The sequence below is a fragment of the Trichogramma pretiosum genome, unplaced genomic scaffold (genome assembly GCF_000599845.2).
Source record: "Trichogramma pretiosum strain Unisexual culture from Peru unplaced genomic scaffold, Tpre_2.0 scaffold33, whole genome shotgun sequence".
NCBI lineage: Eukaryota > Metazoa > Arthropoda > Insecta > Hymenoptera > Trichogrammatidae > Trichogramma > Trichogramma pretiosum.
Genome location: NW_019641610.1, coordinates 1,170,983 through 1,186,584, shown reverse-complemented (window position 1 = coordinate 1,186,584; position 15,602 = coordinate 1,170,983). Strand labels below are relative to the sequence as shown.

General features: G+C 43.0%; 1 protein-coding gene across 2 annotated transcripts in view; it reads left to right on the top strand.

Annotated features, from left to right (window-relative positions):
- LOC106648844 (MOXD1 homolog 2) overlaps positions 1-15,602 on the top strand; it is a 135,095-nt gene that overhangs the window by 31,704 nt on the left and 87,789 nt on the right. The window contains exons 1-2 of one of the 2 annotated variants that reach the window (XM_014365967.2): positions 8,488-8,939; positions 10,794-11,224. In XM_014365967.2, the coding sequence (XP_014221453.1) occupies positions 10,958-11,224 (267 nt within the window). In that variant the 5' untranslated portion in view covers positions 8,488-8,939; positions 10,794-10,957. Of the gene's footprint in view, positions 1-8,487; positions 8,940-10,793; positions 11,225-15,602 lie in introns of those variants that run through there. The other variant, XM_014365969.1, reaches the window with a different exon arrangement.

Here is a 15,602-nt window from a genome sequence, read left to right as displayed (position 1 = left end):
ACACTGTCCGGGGTATAGACCAAGGAACCAGTTAAAATTGTGCTTATCTTTGAGAGCAAGTGCGTTTAAAAATCTTGATATATAGCACAAAAATCAGAGAAAATTGAACGGAAGGAGAGTATTGTAGACTTTGTTTAAAAGTTCGATCGAGTAATAACGATTAACGTTTTAGTTGACGATTATGTACGGTTTCAATTCAATTTCAGTAAAGTTATAATTATCTTTTTGAAAAGAAAGTCCGATAAAAGAGCAGTGAAATAAATTACAAATTTTCAACAAAGTATTGAATAGTACAAAGAACGAAGCAATTTATCATATTTATGGCGTAAAACGAATTCAAAGTATTGAAAGGTAAAATTTACTTTCAAAGAATCATTCGAACCAATGAAATTTTTTGAAAATAATACTAGTATCTGCATTAATAGCTGACCATTCGGTGCTCTATCATTAAAGGCAGGCAAACTCCAAAGAGCTTTGCATTTTTTGTGAAAATGAGAAATAATTACTTTTGCTGAGTTGCCTGATATGCAGCTCGTGAAATACTCATTTCTTTTTAGCTGATGCAACGTTATTCACTTTACTATGATGTAAATGATCAACTGAATAATAATTAACTTGCATCGATATGTTTCACGTTACAGCGACTTCGATCAGGCAAATACTCACTTCAAATTATCGACAATTTGTCAGAAACGTTCTTTATTTATTTCTCGTGGTTTGCGTCCATATCGCGACCACTTTGTTGTCAACTTGGCTCATTAACAGAATCAAGTATCTTCAGGCAAAGATTTTATTAAAATCTTTTTCAACTGAAAATGTATAACTTCACAAGTATACGACCTTTTAATGATGAATTTTACACTCGCTTGGCGTTTTATTGCTCAGACCATTAGTTCGTGTACTTTATTACACCTTAATTTAAAAGTAACATTTAGTTTTAATTATTACTGCGTTGAACATTGTTGAAATAATCAAACATTTGGGTATCTTTGTCATAAGTTGCTAAAGTTTTGATTCAACTCACGCGAATTGATTTTTGAAATTAATAACAATTAAATTTCTTTGTGGGAAAAGATGATCTTTTGAAATCTTAGATAGCAGCAGGCTTAGGTGGATTAAAAACTGAACTTCCAATCCAAGCGCGTTTCTCGGCTCGATGCGAGATTTAAGTTTAATTCCTCAAGCTAACGAAATTGAAAAAATGGGTCAGAGCTTAGCGAAAAGACAAGTAGTTCGTAGCAGCGCGATAGTGAAAGAGAAAAAACAAAACAAAACAAATCAACAGTAGCCGTGCGCAGTGGCAACAACAACATCGGAGCAAAGTTGTTAGTCGAAAAAGCTCAACTGCGTTATATAAGTCATGCGCATGAGCCTGGCTAACACGAAACTGCAATTTCCAAAGATCGATCCGCAGACTCTCCGTCTCTCTCTCTCCATTTCGATGGCTATATAGCTACATTAGCAGTGCGAGAGCACTTGAGTGGCAGACCGCGAGCTGCTGTTTCTGCACTCGGCAAGTTGCAAGCGCATCCTCGCTTCTCTCTCTCTTCTCTGGCTTTCTCTCTCTCTCTCTCTCTCTCACTCAACGACAACTACTACTGCTGTTGCTGCTATGCGACGTATATCCGTTTACCAAGGAGATTAGCGAAATTCCTCCTCCGTGAGCTGCACTTGTGTGCTGCGCGTTCGAGGAAGAGCCACTGCCGAACGGCGAATGAAGAGAGCGAGGGAGAGAAACGGAGAAAGACGAAGAGACCAAATCAAAAGCGCCGCGTCGATCAATCGAGACATGAAACTTCTATATGCATAATATGCATCCGCCGATGCGAGACTAAGTGAACGTGCTGATTCGATTCGCTGACATTCGGCTTGGAGCGCGTGATCAGTGTCACAATACAAATTGTGCTACTCACGCGATTGCTCGAGCCTTTTTTCATGGCCAAGGTGAGGTGTCTATAAAGGTGTTAAAGCATTTCTACTATGGCCATCAATAAATATTTTGCTACATCATTCTATCCAACTGAATATATCCTGCTAGTGGATTCATAACTCCGGTCGTGGATGTAACTTCCATTTACAGCAAATCTTCCTTCCCGTAAAATTCAATGGCTTTGATATAGTGTGAATTTCGAGATCGCTATTATAGGTTGGATCGTAAAATTTGCTCAACAGTGAGGAACTATTACTTTTATGCCTATGCATCGTATCATTCACGATGGTCATTTTCTTTGGCGGTACAAGTTCACGAGCATAATCTGCACAAGAAAAAGATTTGTTTCACTCAAACAGAATTGCGATTTATAGCTCTTTTAGATTATTTCTTGCATTAATGCAGTCGCTCTACCTATTAAAGATCGGCGTATTTGCTTATTGATATTATTAACCGATCAGAGCGATCGATTTATGCCCTTCTAAAAAGCATTTTTACGACAACATTAATGCACACGCAAGTCATAAAAATTTGGTCACTTTGACGATACATAAAAAGTGGTTCGTGTGCAGCTATAATGTTAATGTTCCATTATTTATCGTTTGCTCGGCCGTTTTGCGTTTCGGGGTATTTTCAATACTTTCCACTCACCATATGCCAGTCGTAATGAGATTATAAACTTTTTTCGTTCTGTAATCCTCTTTCATCGAAGGATTAGAATTCGTATGAATTACGAAAATTATCGGAGCAAATAATACGAAGCTCAGCTGCAATGCGCTTATAAGTAAGGAAAACGGGGGCACGCACGTGTCGCGCGTCGAGTCTCGATCAATTTCCATTTTCTTCGAGCTACTCGGCATTCAACGATACGCTCCAGCCAGACACAATAATCATTGAGATACACATAAATAGCCAACTTTCGAGTCATGTCTGGATAGAGGCAAAAATGTCGGAAAAATTCGATACCTTATACATCTCAGTCCGAGCTCGTAGAGTAGCGCGTGTGCCTGCACTCTATATCGTATCTTTAAATGTACGGTAAACAATTCTCGATATTCTCGCGCTCCAGCGAGAAAGCCGGGCACGAGAAAGGCCGTAAAAATAGAGGAAAAACTCGCGAAGAAAAGCTGCAGATCTGCGCGCGTCCGTTAGATATATGTATGTGTGTGTGCGTAGGTGCAGTGTAGAGCGCGCGACGCCAGAAATGTGTCGGAGAGAGACAGCCCTGCGGCAAAATTCCACGGTAGCGCGCACGTGAGCAATTCGAAGGCAATCGACCGAACGGCACGCCGCAAATCAAACTGGCGGCGCTCGCATTCGCCCATAGCACTATAGCAGCAGCAGCAGCAGCACAAACCCAAAACCATACACATATACGTGCTTATGTGCGCATGCGAGAGAGAATACACATACTGTACGTATGTACGTAGGGTATACACAAGCTGAATGCTGTATATGCAGCAGCAGTGGACATGCTCCTGCTGCTTGTGGCTCGCGCGAGCCTCTTTCATTACGCTTATGCTTTCTTGGTATTCGGTCCTTCCCGCGCTATGCGTGCCTCGCGGCACATTCGGAGCTCGACTCGTATGTAGCACGCATACAGTATGCCAACCCTTCCTAATCCAAGCGCGTTTTCATTTAATTTCTTGAAAAAAAAACAACGGAATAAAATTCACGGCTTTATATGCGCGGTGAAAATTAATTCACACTTACGAGCTTATGCGTAGCGCATCGCACCATTGATACATCGATCTATGGCTAATTACGAAATGATCAAGCACGTATTAAATCTTAATCCTGCGTATGATATAGCCGCGCGAACGCAGCCAGCTAGCCGGCCAGCGGATAATAGCTGTAAAAAGCTCATTCATCAATGAGAAATGACGTATTATGCTGTATAGGATAGGCCGATGCGATCGGAACGGGTCAAAATGCCGCCGCGCGTCTGGCACATGTTGCGCGCGCTGCTATCATGCCTAGCTCGTCTAGTCTCGACCGTATAGTAATTTGGAGCGAGCGCGCGTGCGTGCTCCTTTTATTCCTCAAACTCGCGCGTATACTCCTTGCAGCGCACAATAATTCTTCCGCACAATCGATCAATTAATTTCACGATCCATTAATCCTTCGCGAGCCCGCTCCCCTCTCCCCTCCTTATTTCACAGCCGCCCCCGCGTACCTACGGATATATACATATAGCGGCGAAATTTATCGCGCGCGAGCACCTCTCGAGCGGCCGAGTATATTGCGCGTGCATTATACAGCCAAGACGAGCAATGGCACTCGTCAGACGTGTCCTCGGGACAATCACCTCTGGCTTTGAATATAAAACCTCCCACAAGACTCATGGGATGCATGCGCGCGCGATGCATTTGTATAGCACGAGTATACACGGTCAGGCCGAGCCGGCGAGTGTTATTGAATCGATCGGATGCGCGCGCGAGAGCCAACACCTTTGCAGTTGTGTGTAATGCCTCCGCTGCTTAGGTGTGTAAGTACGTACTACCTAGTCGTTTCATCATTTCTAGCCAGAGCGAGAGAGAAGAGGGGGAATGAACGGCGTTAAGAGCCGCGCCAAGAGGAAGTGGGTCGGAGTTGTAAAAGACAAATAGGATTTACAAGTTTATATGTAAGAGTGTGTGTATGTATACGTACGGATCGGCCGAGAGAATATATAGCAGTAGTAATAGTGGTAGAAGTAGCAGCGGCGCATTAGTGCTTTTATGCGTTTTTTATCACTCGCTGCATTTTGCTCGCTTCTCAGCTCTGCTCCGCTATTATATCCCGTACACGATACTCGAAGCAGTTTCCTATTATAATGGAAAAGCCACGGAGCTATGCATATTTGATGACGCTTGATTTTCTGCCGCGGTGTTTACTGCCTTTTTCGAAATATGTATATCTGTTACATGCATCTGTATACAAACTCGTGGAAACGAGCGTAGTCTGCGCGTATATTGCGACGCAAACGGCCGCTCGAGGCCTATACAGCTTGATTGCTCTGCGTTTTTATTTACGCGCGTCGTAAGAGCTTTTGTCGCTCGAGTGTACGTGTATTTGCAGCGCCGAACCGTGTAGCGTGCGAGTCATTTAAATGAGTGAGATTTGAAAAATCGCTCGAATAAATCATCTAAGGTTTCACGCTCGTCTCGCCACGGATCGAGGTTTACCGGGAATTATGGCTCATTTTTAATAATCGAAAGAAATCGTGGCTCGCGTGTTGTCACGGACGAGAGCCGGAAAAACTACGATCGTGGTGGCGTAAGACATTCGATTTTTCAAATAGCTCAAAGTTCATCACACCGTGAGTACTTGTTTAGACGGTCGTGCGGTTCGGGTTTGCGGACGAAGACTATTCATAATATCTTTTTGACAGGCTCCGGATCATCGGAAATTCGCCGGCTGAATAATTCCGACTTTTTTCATTCGTATATTATATTACAATGGCTAATGGGGCAGAATATATAATAACAATCTTAATTGGCAAGAATCTTTATTCATAAAAAAAATAATAATGATAATAATAAAAAAAATGAGATAGACTCGGCGAGCTATTATTCGCTCGAAATGTAAAACGTGGTTGTGTCTCTGCTAAGCGAAATTCGACGTCGATATTTTTCATTATGTCCAGGGCCGCGACGTTGGTGCGAAAAAGCGTATAGAATTCCAAACTGGAGCGACCCTTTTCTCGAGGCGCGTCGGTATTAATATCCTGCGAGAAAAAAATTTCACACCTAGCTTGAGTGCGAGTTCGATCTCACGTAAGAAGTATACGCGAGCATACAATATATCTATAGAGTTTACCGGCCTCGCGCATCCAGGAGACACTGGGCCAAAAATAAAATTGAGTAAGAGAAGAAGAAGAAGAGGAGGAGGAAAAAAAGGAAGAAAGCTCGGAGACCGAGCGAGAGGCTAAGGTAAAAGAATCGCCGCGCTGTATGGCCAGGGTATAGATTTCTATTGACGGCCGTCGCTCGGAGTCTGAATAAAAAGAACCGGTTCTAGGTTGGTGGCGTGCTGCGCAGCATCGAATATACGATGGCTTTAAAGGGCGCGAGGCTACGTGCGTCGATAGGTCCAAAATTCCAAGGGGTCTGCTCAATCATGCGAATATTCCGCAAGGGGTCGCCACTGCGTGGAGCTTCTCTCTCTCTCTCTTTCATTCTCTCGTGTATACACATACAAACAGGCAAACACATTCTCTTGGCTCAATAAAAAGATGAGTACTAGGCCGAAAGTTCGGTAGTCGAGCAGCGCAGAACCGCAGCTCGATATCGTGCACACAAGCCACTGCTGTACAGACCCGTGTGTGTGCCTCTGTGTGTGTTTGTGTATAGGAGCTCGTGCAGAGTGCCGCGAACGACTCTGGCCGTCGGAAGCCGTGTATCATATAACCCGAGCACGTAGTTTGAGATATATTTGGAATACCTAAATACCCTCTCACCACGTTGTTACTGCTTCAGTAATTTTAGATAACTTGTTCAACGCGCGAGAGAGCGAGTGTTTTATACGCGCGCGCGCGGTTACTCTTTTTTTGGATACTCGAGTAAGAGTGTTAAAAAAATAAAAATAAAAAATAAAGTAAAAAAGAATGCTCGCGCCAACACTCGGCCGATATACATTTACAATGGAGATCGAGCATTGTTATCTGGCCGCAGAGTTTCGGAGCGGACGCGCGACGAGATGCTCGCTTTTTCGGACATTTAATCGATCCCATTCACCAGTTAATATTTTCCTATATTCATGAGTTCGAGTCGTATATAGGTGGATCGTATGATCCAATCGAGTCCGATATGTGTGTACGTGAGAGTGTGTTCCAGATATGCGGAGCAATATATAATGCACATTCTATAAGCGAAAGTGATGAATATTAATTGATTTTGACTTTTAAATTTTCTCGATTGCTAAAAGATGATTGATACGCGTATCTCTATACAGATATATAATGCAGGCAAAGAGTGGCACGCGTGGATCGCGGCGATATTATGCGTATATAGCGTACACAGAGAACGAGCGAGCGAGCGAGCGAGCTGCCGAGTTCCGTTTAACGATCTTCGCAAAAGCGCTCAGCACAGTCGATTTAGCACGCTTCGATACGTTTTTGCGCCAAAAGTGCGAAGTGCAGCAGCAGTAGCAGCATCAGCAGCAGCAATAGCGGTAGCGATGGATCTGTCACGCATTGTTTTCGCCATTTATAAATGTAATCTTTATCCATAAATCTCGATGCAACGTATACGCGCCGCTCGGGCTATATATGGTGCGCGCTTTTATATTATATATACCCTGTGCCAGTGCAATATTGCATTATAGTGCGCATTTTTTGCATTTAACATTAGATGCATTTCGTAAATTTTCAGAGAAACGACGTTGAGTGTAATGTTCCGCCGATTTTGGACCTATTACTCTCAACGATATGATATAGGATGTATCAAAAATCAGCTCTGAAATTTTTTTCGATTTTTCAACTATTACTTTACCACGAACAATCGGCGTACCAATAACCCTCTCGTACAAAGACTCGCAATAAAAATAACTTTTAAAATTTTTCTATATAACGCTAATTGCGCTCGTCATTGTCCATCCAGGCGCTCCGAAAATTGGCTCGTTTTGCCACAGCCAAGGATATCGAAAATTAAACGCCGCTGATAAATATAACGTTTAATATTTCGAATGGTGCGTGCGCGCGCCAAACGAGCCGGTTTGCGAGCTGCATATGTGGCCGTGCAGTTCATGTACGGCATCGCATAAATGCAGTACCGTCGCGCGCGTACGGCAATTCGCTCGCCTATACGTACGTACGTTCGCTACGCAGGACTAGCGAGCTGCATATAGGTGGATACGTGAATGTCGTGCGTATACGAAGAGTCACACCGCCAGACATAGGCAGGCACATATCGTAAATGTATAGGTTGCGAGTCGAAAAAAGCCGCACACGTCCGCGTACATCCCACTCCATCGAAAAATCGCACGTCCCCATCAAAGGACACGCCAGGCTTCTCGTCGCTCTCCCTCGTGTGCATGTGAACGCGGCACAGCACGCATACACACACACTTGTGCGCCAACGAGCCGTCCCCCTTTCTCGGCGCGAGCATTGGAAGGAAAAAAGCCCATCCGAGTCTCGCACGGTCCACACACAGTACACACACACACTCACGTACACACGCACGCATCATCTCTCTCCTCTCGTTTTTTTCTTTCTCTCTCCGCGCTCGCTATAGTCGCTATATACGCTCGATGCCATATCCCATGTTGTACGTGTGTGTATGCCTGCAACATGGATGCGAGCTCGTATTCGCGAGACGTGCCGCCAGCAACAGCGACTCTGGCCTCTATGATATAGCGGAGAGAGCGATTTCCGTCCTCGAGTCGCTGCTGCTGCTGCTGCTGGTCGCCGCCGCCACCGCTGCTGCCACCGCTCCGAACTCCGAAGTCGGCCGAGCGAACGAGCCTGCCGCGATTCTGGAGGGAGAATCGGCGGCGCATGCGTTCGTCGGAGCGAGTCTCGCGTGCGGCTTTACCCCCGGCTGCAGGCAAGCCAGTTCAGTGCCATCCTCACAACGGAGCGAAGGTACGGTCGCGCGTCCTGTCCTTCGGCGCGCTGCTTTTTAAAACTTACGCGGCTCAAAGTCTCCTTCTCTGTCATTTCTCGCTGTCTATGCACTGCGTGTATGTACACACGGGTCGCAAATAGCCGAGTTGACGTTTTTCTCACGACAAAATCTTATGCAAATACATAGTTGGTGAATGAATAATTAACATGCGCGATCGCGAGCTCGTGTGATATTTTCAAGATTGTTTGTTTTTTTGGTTTGGTTCTTGTGTGTTGGTGGTGTTTGAAAAAAAATTTTGAGATTTTTGTGATTCGTGCAACGAAGAGATAATAATAAAATCTTCGTTATACAAGGCGATGTACATATGAATATTTGTATACATCTGCGCACTCGCCAAACTCCTATTCTGCGATATCGTGTTAGTTCCGTGCTGGGAACGAAGATACTGTGTTTGCTAAAGGTTAGCAGTGATTTGCAAAGTGATTAAAAGTTGTCCCACCTCTCTCGCGTCATTGTTGTGGCTCTGTAGTGCGAGTTTTCAAAACTATATAGTGAAATGTTTTCGTGAGGATACGCTGCATCTGTATATGTAGAATTTGTTTCGGAGTTTTCATAGGGTATTCGATGCTCATCGATTCACACAAGCATCGCAAAAACCGTCCTCCGCGAATTCGGCAATTTATTTTCAAAAATACATATACGAAAGGGATAAAAAAGAATTTTCAATTTTTCAATTTCGTGCAAATGACCCTCGGTATGCTGTGTGAACATTGAGCTCTTGTTGAAAATGAAAATCGAACGTTCGTAATTCAATTTTTTTAAATAAAAACCTGCGCATAGAGAAAAACGCGACGGCACTTGTGATTGCTTTGGTAAACATACGCCGGTTAAAAAAAAGAAAAAATGGTTGAGCTCGCCGCTTGTGCATCGTTACATGTTTAAACAATTACTTGGCTGCTAATTTCGCTAATTCATTTTCGCTCAAAGGCTTTGAAACCGTAATACATCTACACAGTTTTAACTGCATTCACAAAACTTGATAATTAATTGAGCTCTGTTTAACAGTGACACTAAAGACTTCGAAAATGCACTTAAGTATCGCAGTAAAAGGCTTTATATTCCGTAAAACAGCAGCAGTTTGCTCGCGCCCGGATAAAGTTCATTTTATGTACTTTCGAAAAGTTAACACTATATTGTTAGTGAAATAACGAGGATCTTAAAAATGTAATATCGTCGGTTTTTAGCCACGAAAAGTTGCGTTATTAAAAATTGCGCTTCAGTTTTTCATATGCATAATCGATCGTGGGGGCTCGCGTAAATTTTCATATTATTCATATGAATAAATTGAATGAGTTACTTTACCGAGGTGCGTATAAACTGCCAAAAAGGTCACCTGAACAAATGGACGGTTATCGAAAAGACTTTTGTTGATTTACTTTCGGAAATATTAACGAGTACATATGTATATCCTTCGCGCTAGCGACGGTGCCAAGTTGTGGTTCATATTTTGAGCTCAAAATTTGCTCCTAGCCGAAGCTAAAGTTTGTTTTAACGTTTAAATAATAAAAATTCGACACGAACGTTATTGGAAATTGAGCCGGAGTGTACGTTTTCAGAATATTTCATCGTTCCGCAAGTACTCGAGCGGATACTCGACTACAATCATCGAATGAAAATGTAAATTCGCTTGTAATACATAAAATAGAAGTGAGAAGCATATTATGTACGTAGGCAAGAATCACCGATAACAAATTGACTCGCGCGTGCATACAAAATATCGTGTCATTGGCGCATGAAAGGTATACACGCGATACATAAGTACACGCGCCATACACGAGAGATAAACAAAAGTTTCTCAACCGTCTCGCGCGTCTTGCAGCTCGCGTAGTCTATTATTGCCCGTATGAAAGTTGCATCTCACGAGTCGCCGAGTGCGACGCGCCATGTGCACGCAGCAACACCGATGTGGCGATCCTCGTATCGATGTACACTTATATATACATCAGAACAGAAAGCGTCGATCCTCGGCGACCGCACGATGACATGCATTTCGCGACTCTCCGAGACACGTAATCGACGCGTCTGCATGTACACGCCTCTCGTATTTCTCGTATCGTATTTGCCGGTTTGTGTATCAGCTGCAAAATGTGCAGAAAATTTGCGATAAAATATACCCGTCCGCGTACGCCCCTATTTTAAGTTTTGAAATTCGTCGCACACGAGCCAAAAAAACTTCCCAAACGATTTAAGACAACGAATTGAAACGCATGAAATGTCGAGCGAAATTCTCATCTGTCTCCTTTTTTCGTTGCAGATGCAGTAAAGCACGAGAATCAACATCGTCATCCAAAATAAAACTCTCTCTCACTCTCAGTCTCTTTCTCCACGACCTCATATCCTTCAAATCAACTCTTTTCCCCCGAGTGTGCAACGTGTTCAGCTAAAGCAGCTTTGCTCAGCTGTTTGTGTTTAGCAAAAATGGAGTCTGCGTGCAAAAGCAAGATGCTCGCAGTGCTTCTGCTGCTGATTATACAGTGTGTCGCCGCGATCGAGTGGAAGCACAGTGCAGTTCTCGACAACAACTTTCTCGTGCTCTGGACGCCCGGCGAGAATGACGTGACCTTCGAGGTGCAGGTCAAAACGCCGGGCTACGTTGGCTTTGGCTTCACCAGAGACCAAGACAGCACCGAGGGCGTCGACATGGTCATCGGTTGGGTCGACAACAATGGACAAGTTCATCTACAGGTACGTCAAAAAAATTTCAACTTTTTACTCACTTATTCGCTTCAAACCTCAACTCGTCGATGTCGTTGGCCAAAGTGAATATTTATTCATTGTTTGGGATCGTGTTTTTAAAACTCGCTAATTTCAGCGAAACTTTTTTGAATGAAAATTTCACGAATCTATCCCCATGCCCGAGGGCTATAATAAAATGTTTACTCTAGTTTAGAGCGTCTCGCGATGACGCTCGTAAAAAGTGACAGCTATAAAACAAAATTCGTTCGTTTAATGAGCGAGTGGCTAAAAATTTTAAAAATTGTAAACGCAAACCCTATAGACACACGTAAACGATGCACAAAGTCGTACATCCTCGAAAATTACTGTACTTACGTAATTAAAACGTCTCAAAATCAGTATAATTTTAATAATTCATACTTTTACGAGAGAAATAAAGTCCTTCCCTCTATTTTACTCCTTTGCCTTTTGCTTGGCGTTCCCATAAATTCTAAAACCTACATTTTTCTTTTGCACACACGGTGAAGCTATGGAGCGGCGCAGCGAGCAAACGCCAACTCGCACGAAACGAGAGAATAATAATAAAAAAAATAGGGTAAATAAGCAGTGTCAAAGAAAAAAATAGTTGTCTGTTTGCTCCTTTCTGGCTTTTGCGGCAATTCGCGAAGAAGAAATAAAAGTTCACAGTCGGCGCGAAAATGATTATATGGGTCAGTCGGAGCTGAGTAGCGACCGATCGGAAGAGCGCCGCGCATAAATCACTCAAGCGGCAGCAAATATTCGCTCGCGAGTTTGTGTTTGTACGTGTGTGCACCCGCACATCGGTACAGTGTTTCATTCTCGTTCTCTTTCTCTCTCCCTTTTCCCATCTCTGCAGCACTAAAACTTTTGACAGGCAGCTTTTTAATTAATTGGGGCCAATTTTTGCCCTAGCCGAAGACGACGCAGACCGATGCTTTTCGGAGAAATTATCCTGCGACTGCTCTAGGATCCCCAAATGCCTTTCTTAATTCTCGTGTTCTCCTCCGGCAAATGCCCGAATGAAATATATGCACACGCACATTTCGCATATATATACGTATAAAAGCAAACGCAGCGCAGCTCACGGCGTTGTAAATCTTGCTTGCAGTGGCGAGATGATTGTTGGCACTATAAGCATATATTTTTCATACGCCATTCGTTCGTCTAGAAATTTGCAGCAAAATTGCATTTATACGCGATCAAATTAATGACTCTTCGCAGAAAGCGAGCCAGTCGACTATGTACACACACAGACACTTACACGGACACAAGAAACTTGATTGACCAAAATGAGTTGATGCTTGCTATTCGTGCGAGCTGCGAAAATTGCGCTCGCACGCGTACATCTTGAACCAAGCGATGATAAAAATGTTTATAGCCGTCGTTAAAATTCATAATTTCGAGATTATTATTATTCGTCGTATACTTGCGCGGTGATACGCAGCTCGAGACGTCCTCGTTCGGGCGTATATGGAAATAAATATCTCGTCCGATACAGCCGCACGATGCGCGGATCGTATTTTTTTTCGGAAATTCTTCGAATCGCATACCACCGGATCGCTACCGCGCATAACAGGTCCCTCGTTCTCTCTCTCTCTTGCTCTCTCGGACGCGCGAGCGAGAGCCTGCGACGAAAGAGGTGCGGGAGAGCGCTAATGATAGTCCTTGTGCTTCTGGGGGCTGAGGCCGCAATAAGTAACGGCTATGTATAATCCCCGCCCGATTGGACCGATAGTTATCGGGCGACTTGGCCAAGAGAACTGCTTCTGCACTGCAGCGCACGGTTCTCCGGTGGTTTTGACATTATGCGCGTATGCAGACGCTGCGCTTATAAGAAGCCCAAATAACTTGTTTCTCTTTGTTCCGAAAGTGACAAAAATTCTTTACTCCGACGCGAATTTCGGGCATGAAGTCAGAAACGTAATTGCGCGAATTTTCTTACGAATTCCGGAAGTCGAAAGTGCAGAATTTTTCCGGCTCTAGGTGGCACGTTAGACTCACAGCCGATGCGCAACGGTTTTGATATCCGCCTGTTTATAAATCTTGAGTTACATCATGTATTTAAAATCGTTCGAGCAAAAAGATACGTACTTAATGAAGGGAATTACTCGTTCGCAGCCGTTTTATTATTAATTGTAGATCTTAAATTTCGATGTGACTCGATAAATATTGAGTGCTGTGCAGTGTACGTTTGCGGATGAAAAATTAGTAGTAAAGCGCACTATACTATCGAACGTGCTCCAACACATGTATGCGTAGCGTAATATATGTATCTTTGCTCTCTTTTTCATCCGGTCAACTCGCGACGATTTAATTATACTCGCCTAATCCTGCGTTGTAATTGCACGTTACGCGCGCTTCAAAGTGTCCATAATAATAAGCCAGCGCAGTAGCAGCACAGCGAATACCGAGGAAAAATGCAGTATTTTTATATGCGTTTGCGAGAGTCTTCGGCTGCTGTGTATATAATATGTATATAACTACTCTCTATTGGCGAGAATAGCCTCTCTGGGAAAGTTTACACTAAATCTGAATGTGCTACGTGGGCAAAGTGTGTGTATATGAATGTATAACTAATAATAATTATAATATACTCTGTGCTGCGAATCGCAACGGCAGTGAGAGACCGGATTAAAAATTGCTCTTGGGAAATTGTGTAATTATCAACTTTATATTATTATGCTACCTTTGCATATGTGTATAAATTTTACTTCTTTCTCTCTTTCTACAGCAATTAACCAATAATCCACACGAACATCGATTTGTTGAATCATTATGAATATTATTCGAGACATGTGTGAAGGGGTTTGAGCAAAGATTTGCCAGAATATATGTTAAAAAAAGGCTTTACAAATAGCTTAGTTGCCTCATTTGTTTCACAACGTCGCTAAGACAAATGCACGTAGTATAAGTCGCGTAAATGTATGGGTATAGATAAATATTTGATGCCTTTGGAGTGTGCAGTAGAAAATTTAGCCTAAGAGCTCTGACTTCCTCTTACACCTTCGCTCTCTCTCTCTCTTTCTCTCTTTCTCCATCTATATTAATACTCTTCGTATTTAATTACGCAACGTCTAATGATCTGCCTCTGCAATTACGCCGGGTAATAACAATGATAACCTTTCTAAGGCCCGAGAGAAAAACGACGGCTCCTTGGGAAAGCTTCACTGTTGCTGCTGCTGCTGCTCCTGCCACAGTGTACGGCCTTAGGCACAAAATAATCACAAGGATGTCAGTTTATATGTATGTGTGAGTGAGGTTATACATATACTGCTCATAGAATCGAGCGTGCGATGCCCCGGGTCCGTGAGCTGCGTGATTGCGATCACTTATAACGACGACCATGGCAACGAGTAGGGGACAAAATGGGGAAAAGAAAAAAAAATGATAACGCTCTGTACGGGACTGACACACACCGATATATAAGCTTGTTATTTTCGTTTCGCCAGACTCAAGATTAAAATGTAATATTATATATATAGACGCACGAGCGTGACAAAAAATCGCACAACGCGAGCCTCGTGCGCTTTATCTATACCCAGACTCGATGTGGATGCTCAATTTTTTTCTCCCGGCAAAATGAATTATCTCGAATTGTTTCGATTAAATTAGGACGCGGAAAATACGCAGTTGATGAATGCCATTGATCGAGTGTTGCAACACACTCGTGCGTGCGATTGATCCGATATATTCTATCGCAGTCTCTATTATAAATGTGACAATTGGTAAAAAAAGGTTGTTCTAAGCTTATAGAAAAGCACATAATAAGAGCGTGACAAGCAATATTTAAAGCTCGTTAATTAGATATTTACCGTGGAAAGGCTATTATTATAAATCGCAATCGGTACACGCGCATTATTAATCTCGCTGAGGGAATTGCGCGCAATCGTGAGCGAAGATAAATACACTATTATGACACGACAATTTTATTATCATTCGTGATTTCGTATAGCTGGCCTTTTAAAAATCTCATTCAGACTCTATATACACTCCTTCGCGCGCATAGATGCCAGATCTTGTGCAATGCGTGATATAAGTTTCTGCTCTGCCGCCATCGCATTTATATATTAGTATAACAAGCTACTATTATACGAGCTTAGCTCTGTGAACAATTCGCAATAATAAATTCGAGATAAAATCCACGGCTGAGAGAATGAAACGAGCTGGAGAGTTGCACATATTGTACAATGGTATCATCAGACAAAATGCTCTCGCACATCGATTTGCGTAGGTCGCTCTTGGCTGAGTAGTCAAAAGAACAATATTCATCGCTCAAAAATTCAATCGACGACCATAACCTGAGCGCGCACGTAAACGTAATTCACTTACGACGCTTTTATCCAAAATTCGCTCTTACTTACGCATT